The following is an 18,914-nucleotide window of genomic DNA, read 5'->3' as shown; positions in this document are numbered from 1 at the left end:
CAAGTAAACAAAAAGATCATATAAAATCTTTATTGTTGTATGTTGTATCAGTCGTTAACTGCCCACTGTTGAACATAACCTCCTCTATAAGGGGGGTTGTAGTAGTTATCATGCTTGGTAGGAGGATTGGCAACTGCAGTTTGGCTTTTGGCGATGTTTTAAGAGGAACGCTGCTGCCCATCCCTTCACCATAAGCTCCTTTAGTCGCCTCTTACGACACTACAGGAAAAGAAGGGGTGACCTATCATATGTCAAGACCTATACGGGCTAAAATAGTAATTAATCTATAATATAAAATAATTTTTAAATAAAATAAATATTTTATTTAAATGTGCTAATCTATAATTTATTTGCATTCGAGAGCTCATTTCCTAAAGAAAGTTACAGGCTACTAAATATTACGATACGATTACTAAAATTATAATAAATTAGAACCAGAATGGTCATGCGTAGTGCAGTTTCAGAAGAGCTTCCTTTCGCAAACACTCAGGTTGTGGAATAATCTTCCTGTTGAGGCTTTCCCTAGAGACTACAGTATGGGTTATTCAAAAAGGGCGTATTAAGGTTTCTTAAGGGTTGGCAACGCGCGCGTGACATCCCTGACATTACAGGTATCCATGGGCTATGGTAACACAAACGGTGTTACCATAGACGTTATACTATCAGACGAGCCGTCTTATTTTCCACCATAGTAGTATAAAAAAGTGTAATTAGTACATTATAGACTTAGTAGCAATTGTAATAATGTTGAAGTCACTTTATATTGTGATTTTTACGAAGCGATATTTTGAATATTGCTAACATGCTGTACATAATTTTTTTTATATAAAAAAATTATATTACCCTGCAGTGATCACGCTTATCAAGAGTTACATTTTGAGTCTTTGTACACAGTCAGCAGCGTGTTGTACTTTATTTATTCGTATTTTAGTGCTTAAAACAAACGTTATAAAGCCTGAAATGTAAGCAAACGGAACGTTTAAATCCATTTATTTAGTATAATTAGTTACTTAAAGTCCTTAACAGCCAGTCGCTTAATAAAAGTAAACTATTGTTCACCAGTTTCCACGGAGCGCTCGCTGCATTGTCTCGGTGATTTTAAATCAAATTCATCGTCTTCAACTCCGAACGAAATTAAAGTCGAAACGCATAAATTAAAACGAGTTAGAGAAACTTCCGTTGGCAAGTTTCCTTCAAAGAGGTGAGCTCTTTTGAAGGATTGTTTCATTCAACCTCGAGCATAACCTGCACCAAATCGAGTCGAATGATCGGAAAATTTTACTCCGCTTTATTGTCTTAGGAATAAGGTTTGGAATTCCATTGTCGTTTGATCCTTGATAGAAAATCAAATTTCTACCAGCTATATGCTAATGTACGGCTCCCATCGGAAAGATTCCGGAGTCGGCCGAATTGGATGGCGAATCAATGGAATATTTATTAGGCTAGGGAGTTAAATTCCTCTCCCGGTTTCTTTGGTTTGTTATGGTGTAACGTAACACTTGTAATGCAAAAGCAATTGCGTTATTGTAATGGTTTTAGATCCCCGAACTCAAAGGCCAAATGGAGTTGTCACTTATCTGTCTACCCGTCAATCCATATATCATGGTCTTTACCTTGTAAACACAACGTGTTATAGAATGTACAAGGCGCTATTACTTTTCGCACTTGGGTTTGTTTTTGAATTTAGAACTCAATGAAAAAAATATATTTATGAACATTTCACAGCTAAGGGAATCTTTATCTTGAGCCTAGGATTATATCTATGTGTATAGGTAGGTACGCTGCTAGCTTACTGAAGTTACTGTATATACGAGTATATAGTATATGTATAATTATAAACGGCATTATAAGAATTGATGTATATATTTTATATATATAAAAAAATATACAGTTATATCAATCTTTATATTATAATAAATGTGAAAGTGAGTTTGTTTGTTTTTTAGATTACAGCACCCTAACGGCATAATTAATCATTAATAATTTAGTATACGCCTACCCATATTGGATAGAGAAGGATGTAGGCTTTTTATCCCGGTCAGTAAATATATCCCGGTCACATGGACAAAGTTGCGGGTAAGGGCTAACTCCCTTATTCATAAAAACGTCAAATTTCTATAAAACTATTTTAGCTATTGAACCTATTTTGTCTCTTTTTTACGCTAAATTCTCAGTTTCAATGAAAGTAATAAAACAGTTAATAGTTAAAGTAGGTTTGTAGGAGGTTTTAGTTTTTATGAATAAGGGGGTAATGGTTTATAATCCACAATATAAATCCTGCTTAGTGTGGAACTAGATGGCTCTGTGTATGATGTACAATACAGGAGTTTTTTTATAGCATCTTAGTCCTCAGAATCAGCAATTTATGAGAGGTACCATGGGTGATAGAGTGTTAAATGGGAGGTCAGCTAAATTACCATTGTAAAAAGAAAAAATGCATTTATATTAAATGAATATCTACACGAAAATACAAGTCAATAAAATCGATTATTCAGTCTGAGTCTCGTCTTGGAAGCATAAAATCACAGTTATTTAGAACTTACTACGATTTATATATAAATAAATCTGCCATAATATGTAGTTTATGGGCAGTTTATAGCAGCTGGCAAATAATTCAATGTTGCCACTACAAAGCGGGGAGCAATTTAACTTAGAATTGAATTGCAGATGTGGCAGCCATGTTTACTTCGGACCGGATCAGACTGGATTAATCCGGTTTCCAGCAATTTTGGCATTTGATAACCGTAAAAATATGGATTTGAATTCGATTTACGAAATTTAGATAATAAATAGACACTCTTTATTGTTTCCTCCAAAAGATTACAATAGTAAACTTATTATAAATATAAATAATTACAAGAAATAATCACAATGAGAAAACAATGATGCGACCTTATCGCTAAGAGCGATCTCTTACAGGCGACCTTTAGATGGAGAGGAGTAATTATAAACAATTTGATGGGAGGCACGATGAAAAATTCTGTTAGTTAGTAATCTTACTATATATGCACTTCAATATAACTATAGTCAATCTAGCATTACTGGAGCGACTGCAGTACCGCCTATGTATCGACCGACCCTTCCCAATAGTGTATTTAAAAAATACTATCCTTTTAATAAAATCATAAGGTGAACATAGACTTTTTCTAAACATATAAATCGATAATTCACAACATAAATAGTGAATTAAAAATATATCTTTCTATAATATAATCAACAGCTATAGAAGGCGATGGACTGAAACTTACAAGATTATTCCCAGCTATGTCTGTCACTTGGGGAAGTTTGTTGAGGCGGGCGCCAAAGTTATCCGCAGTTTATCTACAAGTTGACGACCGTGTTGATGCTTATATAGTTATGATATCATATCTAATGCGATATACTTCTTTAGCTCTTTAACTGTTTGTATTTATAACTAGCTTTTTGACTGTTACTTTATTGCGCGAGTAGCAGAAAAATAAATGACACAATTTGTAGATGGCGTATCAAGATAAAACATATACTAGTTTTTAAATTAGATCAGTAGGAATAAAACTAAAAACAACTATATATATATATATATGAATAGAAACACTTTTGTACAAAGTCTCACTCTGGTATATATACTGTATAGCCCGTGTGATATGCTTCATGTATAGATATTGCATTGGCTATATTTAAAATTAGCTATCAAACATGATTCTGCTTTCTATTTAATTACAATTATTAGACACTTGATCGACGTGGCAATGGCTAGAATTATTAATTTTAGATATTTCAGTAGTGTTCGATATAAGCTAGAGTAGCTAGAACACTAAAATAAGCAAATACAATTTGTTATTTGTTTGAGTAAATCTATACTAATATTTAATATTGCCATGTGGTTTTGGCATGGAATGGGCTACCCCTTTCATTCAGAGGGGTAGGGTTTGTTAGTAATTCGAACTATCAATCTCATTGCTAGCAATATACCGTATCAGGTCGACCTTCACGCAGTCCCGCCTAAAAACCATCGTATTAAACTTCAGGTGTATTCATCACGATAGGATAATTGACCTGCCTTTTCATTCTCATCTATCATCATTCAATGGTGCCCCACCGGCGTATACCGTTAGCGCAGGCGGAGTTATTACTTCATTGTCATTTATTAAAAAATACCTTCCATTCCCGTAGGTGTCATAAGAAGACGACAAAGGGATCTGAACGGTCGAGGAATGGACAGCGGCGAACCTCTTTAAATATCACCAAATCTTAATTGCGATCACCAACCTGACTGCCAAGTGTAGCAACTACTGGCAAAATCTCATTTTTTTTTACAACACAGGGGGCAAACGAGCATGCGGCTCACCTGGTGGTAAGTGACTACCGCCACCTATGATCACCCACAACACTAACGGCATTGCAGGTGTGCTGCCTTGCCTTTTAAAAAGGAATATGCTCTTTTCTTGAAGGTTATGTTGTCGTATCGGTTCGGAAATACTGCTGCGTGGAAGAAAGTGCCTTGAAAAACACACGGTGGAGGACCGCCACTCGTCCAGATGGATGGGATGAAATTTTAGTTTATGGCGGGTTGTACGGTGGTGAAAATCAGCAGCAGGATTATGTAGGAGACCCATATTCATCAGTAGATAGTTAATGGGAGACATAATTATAATAAAAAAATACTAATATATTATTATATTAGCGGAAGAATTTGTATGTCTATTTTAACGCGGTAATCTCTGTAACTCCTGGTCGGGTTCGAAAAATTGTTTTTGCGTTTGAAGGATCATTTCTTGAGGAAGGTTATAGGCTAATTAATATCACATATCAAACACACAGATACAGCTACACAAATATATAATACTAGTTTTGCCAGCGACTTCGTCCGCGTAATCGAGATATATTCACTGATAGGTAAAAAAGTAGCCTGTATTCTTCTCCATCCCTTATTTTATGTATACACCAAATTTAAAAGTGAATAGTTAAGTCGTTAAAGCGCTATATGATAGCAAACAAAGAAATTCACTTTCACATTTATAATATTAGTAAAGATTCTTTAAAATATTTGTATTTTTTTTTCCATTTATGTTTTAATTGAACATTAAACACTAGTGTTTCAATTGAACATGTTTCAATTAAAGAGAGTGGAACAAACCAAATATATACATTTAATTTTTATTATGATATCATTCGTTAACTAACCACTGCTGGATATAGACCTCTCCCACAAAGAGGGTGTTGCTAATACTTGTCACGTTTGGCAGGCGGGTTGGCAATTGCAGATATGTTAGTGATATTTTAAAGAGGACGCTGCTGTCTATCTCCCAACCATTAAATTCCCTTAGTTGCCTCTTACGACATCCACAGGACAGAAAGGGACGTGCCTGTCTATGTCGGGACCATACGGCGATATTATATAATAGATAAGATAAAAGAGTTTGACAGTTATAAAATTTCAGTGGGACAGTTCACAAAATCTTTTTGAAAACAAAAAGATAAATTTCACACTTACACTTCGTTGGATATTATATTGGTTGGTTAAATCGATGTTTGTGTTGAAAATTTAAAATTTAAGTAAATAAGATAAAATTTGACAAACGCTATATAGGACACCGAATTTAAAACCAGTCCACGAAGACGTTCCGAATTAGCTTTAGTACCTAAAACTAGACATTGACACGAAAGACGTTTGGAGCTGATGTACCAAGTAATACTGGTCGCTTTATCATGTTTACCAGTCGCAGCAATTGGAGACTGGACGATTCAGCATTTAAGATCTGTATTTTATTTTCTTAGCCTCTTTTTCATAAAAAAAAAATTAAACGTTCTATAACTATATTTGAAGTGTTCTTTTTCTTTTGAACTATAATTCTAAATTCAAAACACAGTGATAATAAATAGGTTTTTAGGAAGTTTTCAACGGACTTCAAAAAAGAAGAAAGTTCTCAATTCGAATTATATATTTTTTATGTTTATTACCTCAGAACTCTGTCATTTACAATCGATTTGGAATTTTTTTTATCTGAAAGGATACAATTTCAGATTAGTCCTTATGTTTGGGCCAGTTTAATGATGATAACCCGATACCGGTTGCATCGCACGGTTTGAAGGTCGTTTTACCACACAAGAGAGTGCTGTCGCATCGCACCTGAGCGCAACTATGTTCAGATTAATAAAAAAAGAAAAAAAAAAGCAATATGGCGTTGGCGCGAAAAGTGATGATGGGTTGTTAGCAGCATACGCTCTGTTTTGTGTATTTATTTTATAATAAAGGACATATAAGTGAAATTCACAGTTTGCTACGACGTGGTTTTGTGTGCAACTTGTTATATTTCATAATAAGACTAAGTTTCTATTAATGAAAAAACTGATATGTATGTCATGGACATGTGAAGTACCCGACATCACGCCACCCTATTCAAATACAACATTTGTGCGTGCTCCGGAGACCGTAAGGATCCTTAGCTGCGCTGTGGAGAAAGACAGCAAACCCAGGAGGCAGGTGAACCAGCACAGCAAAGAGGTACGATTAATTTAAGTTGTTGCGAACGGCATACCGGTCTAGGAAAGTCATTGTTAACTGCCCTCTCTGCCGACCCTTAGACTTTTAGTTTTTCGTCCATACACTTTTAGAAATTATATTTGACGAAGGCCAACTGAACTGACCTGCTTTCGTCCTCACTGGTGCTCCGCCAGTGTATTATTTACTTATTAAAAAAACTTTCATATAAAAAATTCCGCTAATCATCTAATTCAGAATTCCTATTTTTGAAATCGGTAAAATTTTTAGTCTTTTAAAGAGGTAGACCGCAAAAAAAGGTGGAATAACGACATCAGACAAGTGGCAAACGTCACATGGAATAGATTGGCTTTGGAAAGAAGTGAGTGGAAAAAGTTGGAGGAGGCCTTTGCCGACTGGCAAAAAGATTTGCAAAAAATAAATAAAATTCAAATAAACCACCAGATATACTTTGTACAAAAGTCATTTGCTTGGGCACCTGTGTCCCATACGTGTTCCCATTGTAAAGCAGTTGTGTTTGCAAGGTTGTTTCGGTTTGAAGGGTAGGATATGGCAGTGCATTTACAGTGTTCAGAGGAATGACATCTGAGTCTTCAGGAATGGCAACACATGGGGGGCCCCTCCCCCGTGTATCATGGCCGAAACAGTATACTTTTTTATATCAATGGTACTCATGTTCATCTATAGGCTCATGTATATAAGCGACGGTTACCACTTTCCATCAGGTGGGCCGTCAGCTTGTTCGCCATTCTAAGTTGCATAAAAAAAAGATTATATTAAAGTTTATATTTAAGTTTTCCATGTATTGTTTTTTTCACGTAATTGTGATCTAAATAAAATACTATATTATTATTAATATTGTTATGAAATCTTTTAAAAGGTCTTAATCGATCTAATATTGACCAAGTTGAAAACCCGATTTAAAAATAAGACAATATCTTCTGTGGACGTTAGTCTAGTCTAGTCTAGTTTATATAGAGTCCGCAGCCCATTAGTACAGCTTCGCGTGCTGAATCACAATTTGGGCTTAACCTACTGCGTCTTATTTGCACGGTTATGTGTTTGCGTCGACAGTGCCAATGTCTTTGTAATTAATTTTCAAATCGAATTTAACACTTCTTTATATTATTATTGTTCTAACTTTTCATTGTGTCAGAAAAACAGTTTGAAATTTAAGTATTAATTTTTGCAAATTTTGTTTTTAAATGATTTCTGGTTAGTTCTTTCTGCGTTCATGTTACACGATTACGCGCAACAATATATTGCGCTATTTCATAATGACTGAACCAAAAAAAAAATGATTACTACGGAACTAAAAAATAAATAAATATATTTTCTATTCTAATCTCAAATGGGGTAGTCAGAAATATTTGTTGACGGTTACAGTAGTTATTTAACACTACATATAGCGATAGCTGTGTATAAGGAATCAGTTTCTTTCCATTTACATGAATTAATTTATAACTTATCTAAACAAACAACTGCAGGTACCGAGAAATATATTTTTTTATACATATATTGATGAATTTATGTACGGTTGTATTGAGGACCTTTTTTTGAAGTCGGCAAAAAGCAATATCGAAAAAAATTTATTCGACACCAACCAGCACCCATCTGGCACGAATTAAAAACGTCCCAAGCAGATAGACAAAAACCCGCACAGTTCAAGCCACGAACGATTTGGACCGACGCCAATCTCGTGTAAACGGCACTGAACCCACTACCCGGTTTTTAATCACCACTCTGTCACCGGCGAGCTGTGGTGAGTGTTTGGAATACTCGAATTTTTGTTAGCATTGCTTTAGTGGCGTAGATAATTTAATAAAATGTGTCGATGTAAAATAATAGTAGTTATTAATTTTTTTTTTATACAACTTAGAATGGCAAACAAGCTGACGGCCTACCTGATGGAAAGTGGTAACCGTCGCCTATAAACATGAGCAATACCATGGACATAACAGACTATACTGTTTCGCCCATGATACCCCCCATGCGTTCCCATTCCTGAGGACTCAGAAGTCATTCCTCTGTACCCAGTAAATTCACGCCATATCCCACTCTTCAAACCGAAACACAGCCATGCAAACACAACTGCTTCACGGTTGAAACACGAATGGGACAGAGGTACCCAAGCAATCGACTTTTGTACAAAGTCTCCCTCTGGTAAAGAAATAAATAACAATAACATCTGATAATAATAACTGATAAAAAAAAAACGAATCACTTTATGTCAGCTAATTTAACAGTTAGCTGACAAAAGTTGACTCGTTTTTGAGACTTAATGTTCCATCTACAGAATTTAAGGTATTGTATTAGAAGGAAAAAAGTCCAAGCTTATTCTGCGAGATGGTGGGTGTGCAAATATTAATTTGTATTAAATATTTGATAATATTTTTAAATATTGGATGCTTTAATTTGAGATATAGAAATGATCTAGGTTATGCCTTTACTGTAGTAAAACTTATAATATCTTGCAATGAAAACTTTTGTGGTTCGAGACAATATTCAAGCACGTGATTGTCGTTTATATCAAAAGTTTTAATTCAGTTTTTATTGATGTTATAAAAAAATATCATAGCTTTTTAAGCGATTTCACAAAGGAGAACATTCTATATTTGGCTTTATTTTTGTGTGTATGTTGTGGTATATCTTTGCCAATACTACAATGATTTTGTTGATTAGTTATGCATTTTTTTTAATGGATGATAATGGAAAAGTAACCCCGCCTGTGCTATCGGTATACGCTGGCGGGGCACCAGTGAGACATAATAGGTGACGATGAAAGCAGGTCAGTTAGCCCATCGTGACGAATTCCACTAGAATTAACTGCGATGGTTTTGAAGGGGAACCACGTGGAGGTCGATCTGATAAGGTGTATTGCTGGTAATGAGTCAGTTACACCTCATTACTAACAATCTTTTTCCCCCATTTATGCAATTGAGAGGGGTGGGGGTTAATGGATGATAACGGAATGGTAACCCCGCCTGCGCTATCTGTATACACTGATGAGGATGACGCAGGTCAGTTAGGCCACCGTGACGAATGTAACAATAAATCAATCTCAATGCTTTCCAGGGGGAACCACGAGAAGGTCGTACTGGCATGGTATCTCTTTGGACACATAAAATGTTAGTCTTTAGGTTTTTTTTATGTTTTTTTTTTATATACAACTTAGAATGGCAAACAAGCTGATGGTCCTCCTGATGGAAAGTAGTAACTGTTGCCTATATACATGAGCAGTATCATGGACATAATAGAGTTTACTGTTTCGCCCATGATACCCCCCATGCGTTGTCATTCCTGAGGACTCAGGTATTATTCCTCTGTACTTTGTAAATTCACACCATATTCCATCCTTTAAATCAAAACACAGCCATCCAAACACAACTGCTTTACGGCCACTCTTCAAACCGAAATACAGCCATGAAAATACAACTGCTTTACGGTTGAAATACGAATGGGACAGAGGTACCCAAGCAATCGACCTTTGTACAAAGTCTCTATTGCAACATTTCAAATACACTGTCGAGACTTAACGGGATGAAGATTTTTTGCAAGTAAATAGAATCTACACACCTAATTTTTTATTGTCAACGTTTCGATATATACTTCAAATATGTGTAAACATATAGAATGTTTAAAATTAACTGTTGCAGTAATAATTTAATAATAAATAATTCTTATTCAAGTGAATTTATTAATATGTACTTTTGAATCGTAATTTTTTACGAATCTACCGCCCAGTTCGGAATACAATTTCAGCTGTGACGTGAAGAAAGGACAAGAAACATAGTTTTTGCTTATTTTTTTTTTAATAAAAGTTAAGTTTAGAACAAAAAAAATATGAATAGATAAAATGACTATCACAAACTTGTATCGATAAAAGATTTTAGATAGTATATTTTCAGATACATTAATAAACTACTACATTATTTATTGCTGTCTGCCCTGTGGTCTAATTGAATTAAAATTGCCCATTTCGAAGTCGATGCTTCGGCAGCAACGATCGGTCAGCTATGATGAATAATTCAAAGCGCGAGTAAATATATCTCAACTCTGGATGGCGCTGGTCGATTGGAAAAACGCAGGAAATTGCGCGTTTTATAGAAAATTTGGTGTGTATCTTTGATATTATGCCATATCAAACGAGCCTTTGCGCTTTGAAGTGATGCCTTTAAATATTTATTTTAAGAAAGATCGACCGTAATACGTTTGTTAAATATATATAGTAATAGTAACCCGCGTAAATTAGTATATACTCGTATATATAAATATATAAAATAGTATCCTATGTTCTAAGTTAGAATATAGCCTAATTTTAGTATATATTAGTGGCAACGCATGGGTAGGGGGTTTCATGGGCGAAACAGTATACTCTGTTATGTCCATGGTACTGCTCATGTCTATAGGCGACGGTTACCACTTTCCATCAGGCGGGCCGTCAGCTTGTTTGCCATTCTAAGTTGTATAAAAATATATATATATGTAGTATTTATTATGTTAACTTAGTATATGACCTATCTGTGTACCAAATTTCTTTCAAATCCGTTCAGGAGTAGTATTTATGGCGGGTTGTACGATGGTGAAAATCTTTAGCCAACATGGCAATACTTATTTATATGGCTAAATCTATATCCTCTTCTAATAAGAAGAGACTCCAGTTCGGTAGTGGAACGTTAATGATGGGTTGATAGGATAGGATAGGGCAATAAAACAATAATTGTCAATATGTAAGTTTATTGTAATGTTAAAAGTTATATTAAAACATGAATTTTAACATGAAACAGCTACAAATTACTTAACTAAATACTTAATCACTAAGTTAAACCAACTTATTCGTAAATAGCAAATATATTGGACTAACACAGCCATTATTATGAAAATTCTTATTTACTAACACTAATTATATAACAGTACTTATAATAATAACGATACACCCACACATACACACACAACATTTACTTGGATACCGTAAGTGTGGTATATCCCGAGAGGCTTATTTTATCAGTTCTCAAAGCCGAAAAGAAAAAAATTTTACAGCGAGTAAAATATAAACATTTAGAGTAACCCATTCAAAACAGTTCATAGAAAATATACAGTAAAATGAAGTTATTCCTCATAACTTTTTTTCACTAACTGTTTTAATTGTAAGGAAATTGTTACTAACAAAATGGATCAAATTGTAGTCTGAATTATTATTATTATAATTAAAATAACTAATCTTTCATACAAAATTTATACATAAGCACATACATATTACGCCCAATCAGTTATTGGACCATTTGTATGGTATAACATTAAGAAGAATTTACTGGTTCTGAAAGATTAGTGAGGAAAAATAATAATAAACAAAATTATCGAAAAAGGACGAAGAAAAATTCATGAAGAGATGCATATATCTATATATATACTACTTCAGATACAAACTTTACTATATTAGCAAAAGAAATAAGGTCACAAACACCGCTATATAGAGTATAGTATTTAAAACCATGTATACAAAATACACTGCAGTTCAAAATTTACATCTCATAACTCATACACATAATTTTCCATACAGAACTTGCACACATACACTGCGCATACACCACACTTACTTATCTTTAAATACAGCATTTGAGAAGCGTATTGCTAATTTCGAAAGCTGAGAAATGAAACAAATACAACTGGATACAGCGCCATCTAACCCCAAACTAAGCAAAGTATTAGACAATTGATAGGTATATTTTAAGTTTTTTTTTATAAACACGTACACGTAATACATAAATCTTTATTAATAGAGCGATAGAATGGCTCTAGAATGTTCAAACCCTCCAGGCTTGAGATACCTTACACACCCTATTATCCTAATGGAATCAAAACAGCTACGAACGATGTCTTACATGATTTCCGATGCGAGGACTGTTTTCTTTTTGTACCTAGTTTCGGGATAAATATTTGTTAAGTTCCCCTCGAATATTATTAGCCCTAAAGGTGGCGACTGACCTGAGTGTATTGTAATGTAATATTCTAATATATGTAATATTATAATTTTGAAGTTACAGTAATTTATAGTTGTATGAAATAACTATAAATTACTGTAACTTCAAAATTTGCTAGGGAGTACAGTACTTAGCTATGTTCCACTATAATATGTACGTATACTGATTAACTACATAAAAGAGATTTGTCAAAATATCGAGAAATAGGTCTAGTATACGATACTTGTTCGCAGTATGCATACATGAATAAACTATTGTTACGTGTCGAAGAATCTTCTAGCAACGTTCCATTATCAAGCTACTTATTAGTACGTTGTTAAATATGCTTAAAAATTCTATAATTAGAATTATTAACAATATCAGTATAATAATAATTCACAGCCTATTTTGGCTCTTATGTACTTATTATAATTTATTAATGGCTATTGTATCTAAACTGATATAAAATTAAATATATGCAAAACAGATTATTTGAAATTAGAAATGAAACTACTAAAAATCTTATGATTAATATATACTTAATTATTGTATATAAATATCCATACAAACCAATCGAATAGATACAGTACCTTATCTAATATAATCTATTTAATAATCGATATTTTCGGTATTCGTATTCATATTCGATCTGAATATGAATCGTGACTCGATTTTGCGAATTAGTAACATGTCATCGAGTAAAGGTACGAGCGTGGCAAAGTATATTTATTGATAATATATTGATTTACCACAATCTTTGTTCTTAGTTTTTTTATTACAACTCATTAAATGTACGCGTGACTTGCAGATTCGACATTTAAACGAAGAATAAAAGCAAAACGAAATGTTTCGCGTAATATACTCATTCGCCATGACTATTAAGTTCAATATTCTCAGGAATGTTACATTACATGATATTGCCTTACTGAATGGAGCTTCACCTTGTATTGTAATACTCTCAAGAACATTACACTGTTATATGGAAATTATCTAGTATGTACTCACCTTTAAAATAAAAACAATATTGAGTGAGTCCTTCATAAAAAGTACAAAACGCTTGTTTTATATCTTTGCTATTGTCTAGCTAGAAGATTTGATATTATTTGACGCTCGTAAAAAGTATGATTTTGAACTCCATTGAATGATCTTATGAATTAATCCGATATTGCCAATTAACTAGCTATAGCCTATGGTATTGCCCGTTTTAATTAGAAAGTTTTTATTTTCTTATATTTATGATATTAGGTTGCAAGTAAATAGGATGTAGTTCATAATATTAGTGGTAAATAGAGATTATAAAACCACTGCCGTGTCTACTTAATGTTTTTAATTGATTTTGTTATTATTTTCTGTTACATTGATATTTATTTGGGTATATATTTAGTTTTAGTATAAATATCGTTGTAAAGAGAATGGTATCAAAATCAAGATATTAATTTTTTTTAGAATATGATATTTGATTTTATTGGAATGTAATGTACAAAAATGTTCTACAAAACTTACAGTGAATGATTGTTTCAAAACCTTACTCAATTAGCAATTAAAATAAACAAAAAAATCCACAAAAAACGAAGACCAAAAATTAAAAGAGTAAACCCTATAATTTACAAAAATAATTATAAAAATGATTAATGTCTTGAAAAGACTGCGTCCCATAAAAAAGAAGAAGAAAGACTTCAATTGTGACAAAACCAGTTATTTCGCTGTAAAATATAAACTTCTAAACCAATTTTGATAAAATTTCTATGAAACCGATCTGTAAGTACATCCTTTAAAATAAAAAAAAGAATTTTCCAAATTGCTTTAGAACTAATGGAGGTATGATTTAATAAACATAAAAAAAAATACCGAATTGAATTGATTTTTTGAAATCGCGAAACTGATGTAAAGTGCTGACCGTCACTTATACACGAATAGTCATGAAATCATGATGCCTGTGACAATCTCATATTCTGCCATTTCTGATGATTAAAATTTTATAGTATTAACGATTTTAATACATATTGTAGAGATATAACATTATTTCATTCTTTTTTTAAATATAGAAATGTATAGTTTAAGGGTAGTTCGTCACAGTATCTCCGCTACCACTGTCAACGGGCAGGAACTGCTGTTGGGCCACCGATGAAAGGATCATATCTATAGGCTTAGTATCATCATAGAGGGACGGGGCTTCGCAGAGGATGGCGAAGGTGCCAACTATGGAGGCGATAGTGAAAATCCATAGGAACAGCCTATCGAGCACCATCGCAACAAAACCCCAATCTTGATCTTCCTGTTGGAGAAAAACATATTTTAGATACCACCCCTAAGTTCAAAAATATATGTACAGATATAAAAACAAGTCCAGAGCGAGCAAATCTAACAAAACAAATGAAAACAGCCAAAATACGCTGTCTAGACAAACACTGCAGTTGCAGTGGACGTGCTCTTGGCGCGATTTTGTAACAAAAACACATTTAATCTAGACCCGCCATTAGATTTTATATTCCAAATTTAAAAATTCATACGTTACCGCATTGAATTCGTCCTGGCGTTGCATGTGATGCTGTATGAACATGACGTTGTGTATTGCTTTTTCCAATTCGAACGGATACTTCTTGCGCGGCGCTACATCGCTCAAGGAGTCGTCCAGGCCAGACATCACTGATGGAAGCCCGTTATAACCAGCGCCTAGACTTCCTAAAGCACCCACCAAACCACTGAATCTGTTTAAATAATAAAAAGTTTGTTTACAATTATTTATTAAATTTGATACATTACACCCAATATGTATACAGATGATTATAGATCATTGGACATTTTTTAACCGACTTCATAAAAGGATGGGGTTTCCAATTCGATTGTATTTTTCATTCGTTACTTCATAACTCCGTAATTTATGAACCGATTTAGAAAATTCTTTTTTATGAGAAAGGATTATACTTTCAGATTGGTCTCATCATCAGATATTTTATCAAAATCGTTACAGTAATTTAGTTTTTAGATGAAAACAATTGGTTTTGCCACGACTGAAGACAGTGATTTTTTTGTATTTTGATTTTTTTTATAATTTATCGTTATATACGGTACGTTATCGTACAATTTTATCGTCACGATAAATCTAATAAAATAGTACTAAGTACGTAATAAACTGAAAAAAATTAAAATTCTCTGCACATACACACCATTGTCATAGGAAATTAAACTACCAAATCCACAAAATAGTTTAATTATTATGTTTACCTTTGTTAACATTTAATATATGCGTAAAATCACATTTGGTGTGAAAGACTACTAGAGATAGTTAGATTAAACAAAATAAACATACATTATTATTGTCTTAATTTATTGTTAATTTGGTATTATTATTATTATTATTTGCATCAAATTCTACAAACTATAATAAATAATTCATTTTATGCCTAATGTCATTGACCTCAAAGATTCACTATTAGCAGAATTTTTTTTAATGGGTGATAATGGAATGGTAACCCCGCCTGCGCTATCGGGATACGCTGCCGGGGCACCAGTGAAGAATGATAGGTGAGGATGAAGCAGGTCAGTTGGCCCATCGTGACGAATTCAACAAGAATTGTTCACGATGGTTTCCAGGGGGAACCACGTGGAGGTCGACCTAATAGGGCACATTGCTAGCAATGGGGCTGTCAAACTCCATTGCTAACAATCGCTTCCCCCCCCCCCTTCCACAATATTAATATTTATATATAATTCTTAGCTTTTTGCACAAAATATACGCGATGTAATTGGATAGCAGTTTATTATTGCCAGTATTATATTAGTCTATAATAAATTTGATTACCTCTTCAAGACGTACTTTGATTATATTTTGCTTCGTCATCTGTAATTATATTCTCTTATCTTTTGTAACTTAAATAAAGTTGCAAAACAAATTTGGAGATCGACAGTTAACAGTTATCGATCATTTGTTACCATGATTTAATTTTCAAGGCGGGTAATATTGTTAGGCAAAGTTACACTTTAATACCCATTGCAAATTTGGTAAATTATTTAAGCAGATTATTTCACTTATTAAATAATTCAAATTCTTCAATTCTCTTGAATTGCTTGTTTATCGCGCTTAAAAAGTAGAGACAGAGACTAGATTGATTGAAATTTTCATGTTACAAGAATCGGCAACGATTGGACGATGCTTCTGGTATTAATAAAGGTCATAGTCTGTGGTAGACGTTGATCATTAGAAGGAGCCCATGCTCTATTGCAAGCTTACTATAAAGAGGAAAAGTAAAGCAATGAGCCAGCTTATAAGGAAGAAGAAAGATCTTCTAGCGGGAATCTGTACTGGCAAACGCAGTACAAGAGATCCAATACTAGTTGAAGATAACAATAACTCAAATATGTTACGAAGAACAGATGAATACAGGTAGATCAGAACTGTTCCTTATAGTATAGGATGGTTTGTGTTTAGCAATGCAAAATAACGTAATAATAATAGTGTCATAGAAAGGGATATTAAATTATTACCTATTTGTTGCAGTAGTAGAATGAAGTCCATTGCATCCTCCAGGAAGATGGTGTCTCAACGAGTCAGGGCTGGAAGCGTTGGAGTTAGTCTGCTCCGCGGCTGCTAGGGCATCTTTGAACTTATTCTTTTTCATACTTCTACCGGCTATCTTCTGCGCTGCTAGATCTCTCAGTAAATCCTTTGGTACCCTCATTAGTAGTAGTTTCGGGAGCTTCGTTATAAAGAACTTTCTAACCCACGGTGCCATTTTATGTGTACTCGGTTTACGGTAATGCACGTTCAATATTATAATGGTTATGACAACAGATAGACCTACTAATAACATCGTGAAGAGCAGGTATTTGCCCAATAAAGGCAGTGCTAGGGATGTCGACGGTATGATTTCGGAAATGAGTAAGAAGAACATGGTTTGGGATAGAAGAATAGAAATACTGAGAGCTATCTTCTCTCCAGAGTCTGCTGGCAAGTAGAATACCAGTACAGATAAATATGATATGCCTACACAAGGCACAATGAGGTTAACTGTATAAAACAGTGTCTTCCTACGAAGAGTTATGTTGAAGAAGATATCTGAAAGAGAATAAACTGGTTTAAAATAATAATTCTAAAGAAACACTACTAGTAACAATTATAGATATAATAGATAGCTTTATAAATACTTATATAATAAAAAATATATGTATATTATTGAAGATATGAGGAATAACACCTGAGTCCTCAGGAATGGCAACGCATGGGGGGTATCATGGGCGAAACAGTATACTCTGTTATATCCATGCTACTGCTCATGTCTATGGGCGACGGTTTCCGCTTTTCATCAGGTGGGTCGTCAGCTTGTTTGACATTCTAAGTCGTATAAAAACAATACATCTAAAGATTTAAACATAATATAATTCAAATTTTCTGTTTTATCAGTATATTTTATTTTAACAACCGATTTAAAAAAGAAGGAGATTCACAATTCGGTTGTATTACTTTTTATGTTTGTTCATCATAATCATCATAAGAGACTTTAACTATCCAATGCTAAACATAAGCCCTCTCTTGGTGGGTTTTACCAATATTTACAACGTTTAGCAGGCGGATTGGTAATCACATGGCAATAAATTTTGGAGATGTTTTAAGAAAGACGCTACTGCCCATCTCTCGTTTTCCCTTAGTCGCCTCTTACGAAACTCATGGGAAATGTGTGACCTATTCTATGATGGGAGAATACACGGCCATTTATTTGTTTTATAAGTTATGTTGTTATTATTATTGATAAATATTATCATTACATGTTAACTAAGCGAAATGTCTTTATGTCTGCGTTCCATTTCAAATATTGGAATGTTGACATAAATCTGAAACTAGGAATACGAGTAATAAATAACATTTTTAAAGATTTGCCAACAGGATCGTCGTTGAATATATGAGGATAATAGTTTTATAACAATACAGAGTCGTATCAAGATTTGTCAATACACGATTCTTTCCCCTCTGAATATTGTGTTTCCTCGTAAAAAAGTATATATATACATATATATCACTATATATTTTTTCTCATACTAACATTATCAGTAATACACGAATTTCGTATAGCGAATATCTGGTTTCATATATTAAATGGCAGATCTTTATTGTGGAGATAAATTAATATATTTATCAAGAATAACCGTAATTATTTTTAGTATATAAATCCTTATCATTGTTATTACTAGAGGGAGACTTTGTACAAAATTCGATTGCTTGGGTACCTCTGTTCTATTTGTGTTTCAACCGTGAAGCAGTTGTGTTTGCATGGCTGTGTTTCGGTGTGAAGGGTGGGATATGGCGTGAAAATAACACCCGAGTCCTCAGGAATGACAACGCATGGGGGGTATCATGGGCGAAACAGTATACTCTGTTATGTCCATGGTACTGCTCATGTCTATAGGTGACGGTTACCACTTTCCATCAGGTGGGCCGTCAGCTTGTTTGCCATTCTAAATTGTATAAATAAACAAAA

At 33.7% G+C, this 18,914-nt stretch overlaps 1 protein-coding gene across 1 annotated transcript in view; it reads right to left on the bottom strand.

Moving 5' to 3' along the window:
- Window positions 1-12,544: 12,544 nt before the first annotated feature.
- The window catches only part of LOC113510834 (acetylcholine receptor subunit alpha-like 2), a 38,002-nt gene continuing 31,632 nt past the window's right edge, over window positions 12,545-18,914 (bottom strand). The window contains exons 6-8 of the mRNA XM_026894369.3: window positions 16,927-17,497; window positions 14,957-15,149; window positions 12,545-14,716 (exon numbers count right to left, since the gene is read on the bottom strand). Of these exons, the coding sequence (XP_026750170.1) occupies window positions 14,498-14,716; window positions 14,957-15,149; window positions 16,927-17,497 (983 nt within the window). The 3' untranslated portion in view covers window positions 12,545-14,497. The remainder of the gene's footprint in view (window positions 14,717-14,956; window positions 15,150-16,926; window positions 17,498-18,914) is intronic.

This window comes from Galleria mellonella, unplaced genomic scaffold (assembly GCF_026898425.1).
Source record: "Galleria mellonella isolate WM207_F2 unplaced genomic scaffold, CSIRO_AGI_GalMel_v1 utg32, whole genome shotgun sequence".
NCBI lineage: Eukaryota > Metazoa > Arthropoda > Insecta > Lepidoptera > Pyralidae > Galleria > Galleria mellonella.
Note: the sequence above shows the minus strand (reverse complement) of the source record. Positions and strands in the feature narration are given on the sequence as shown.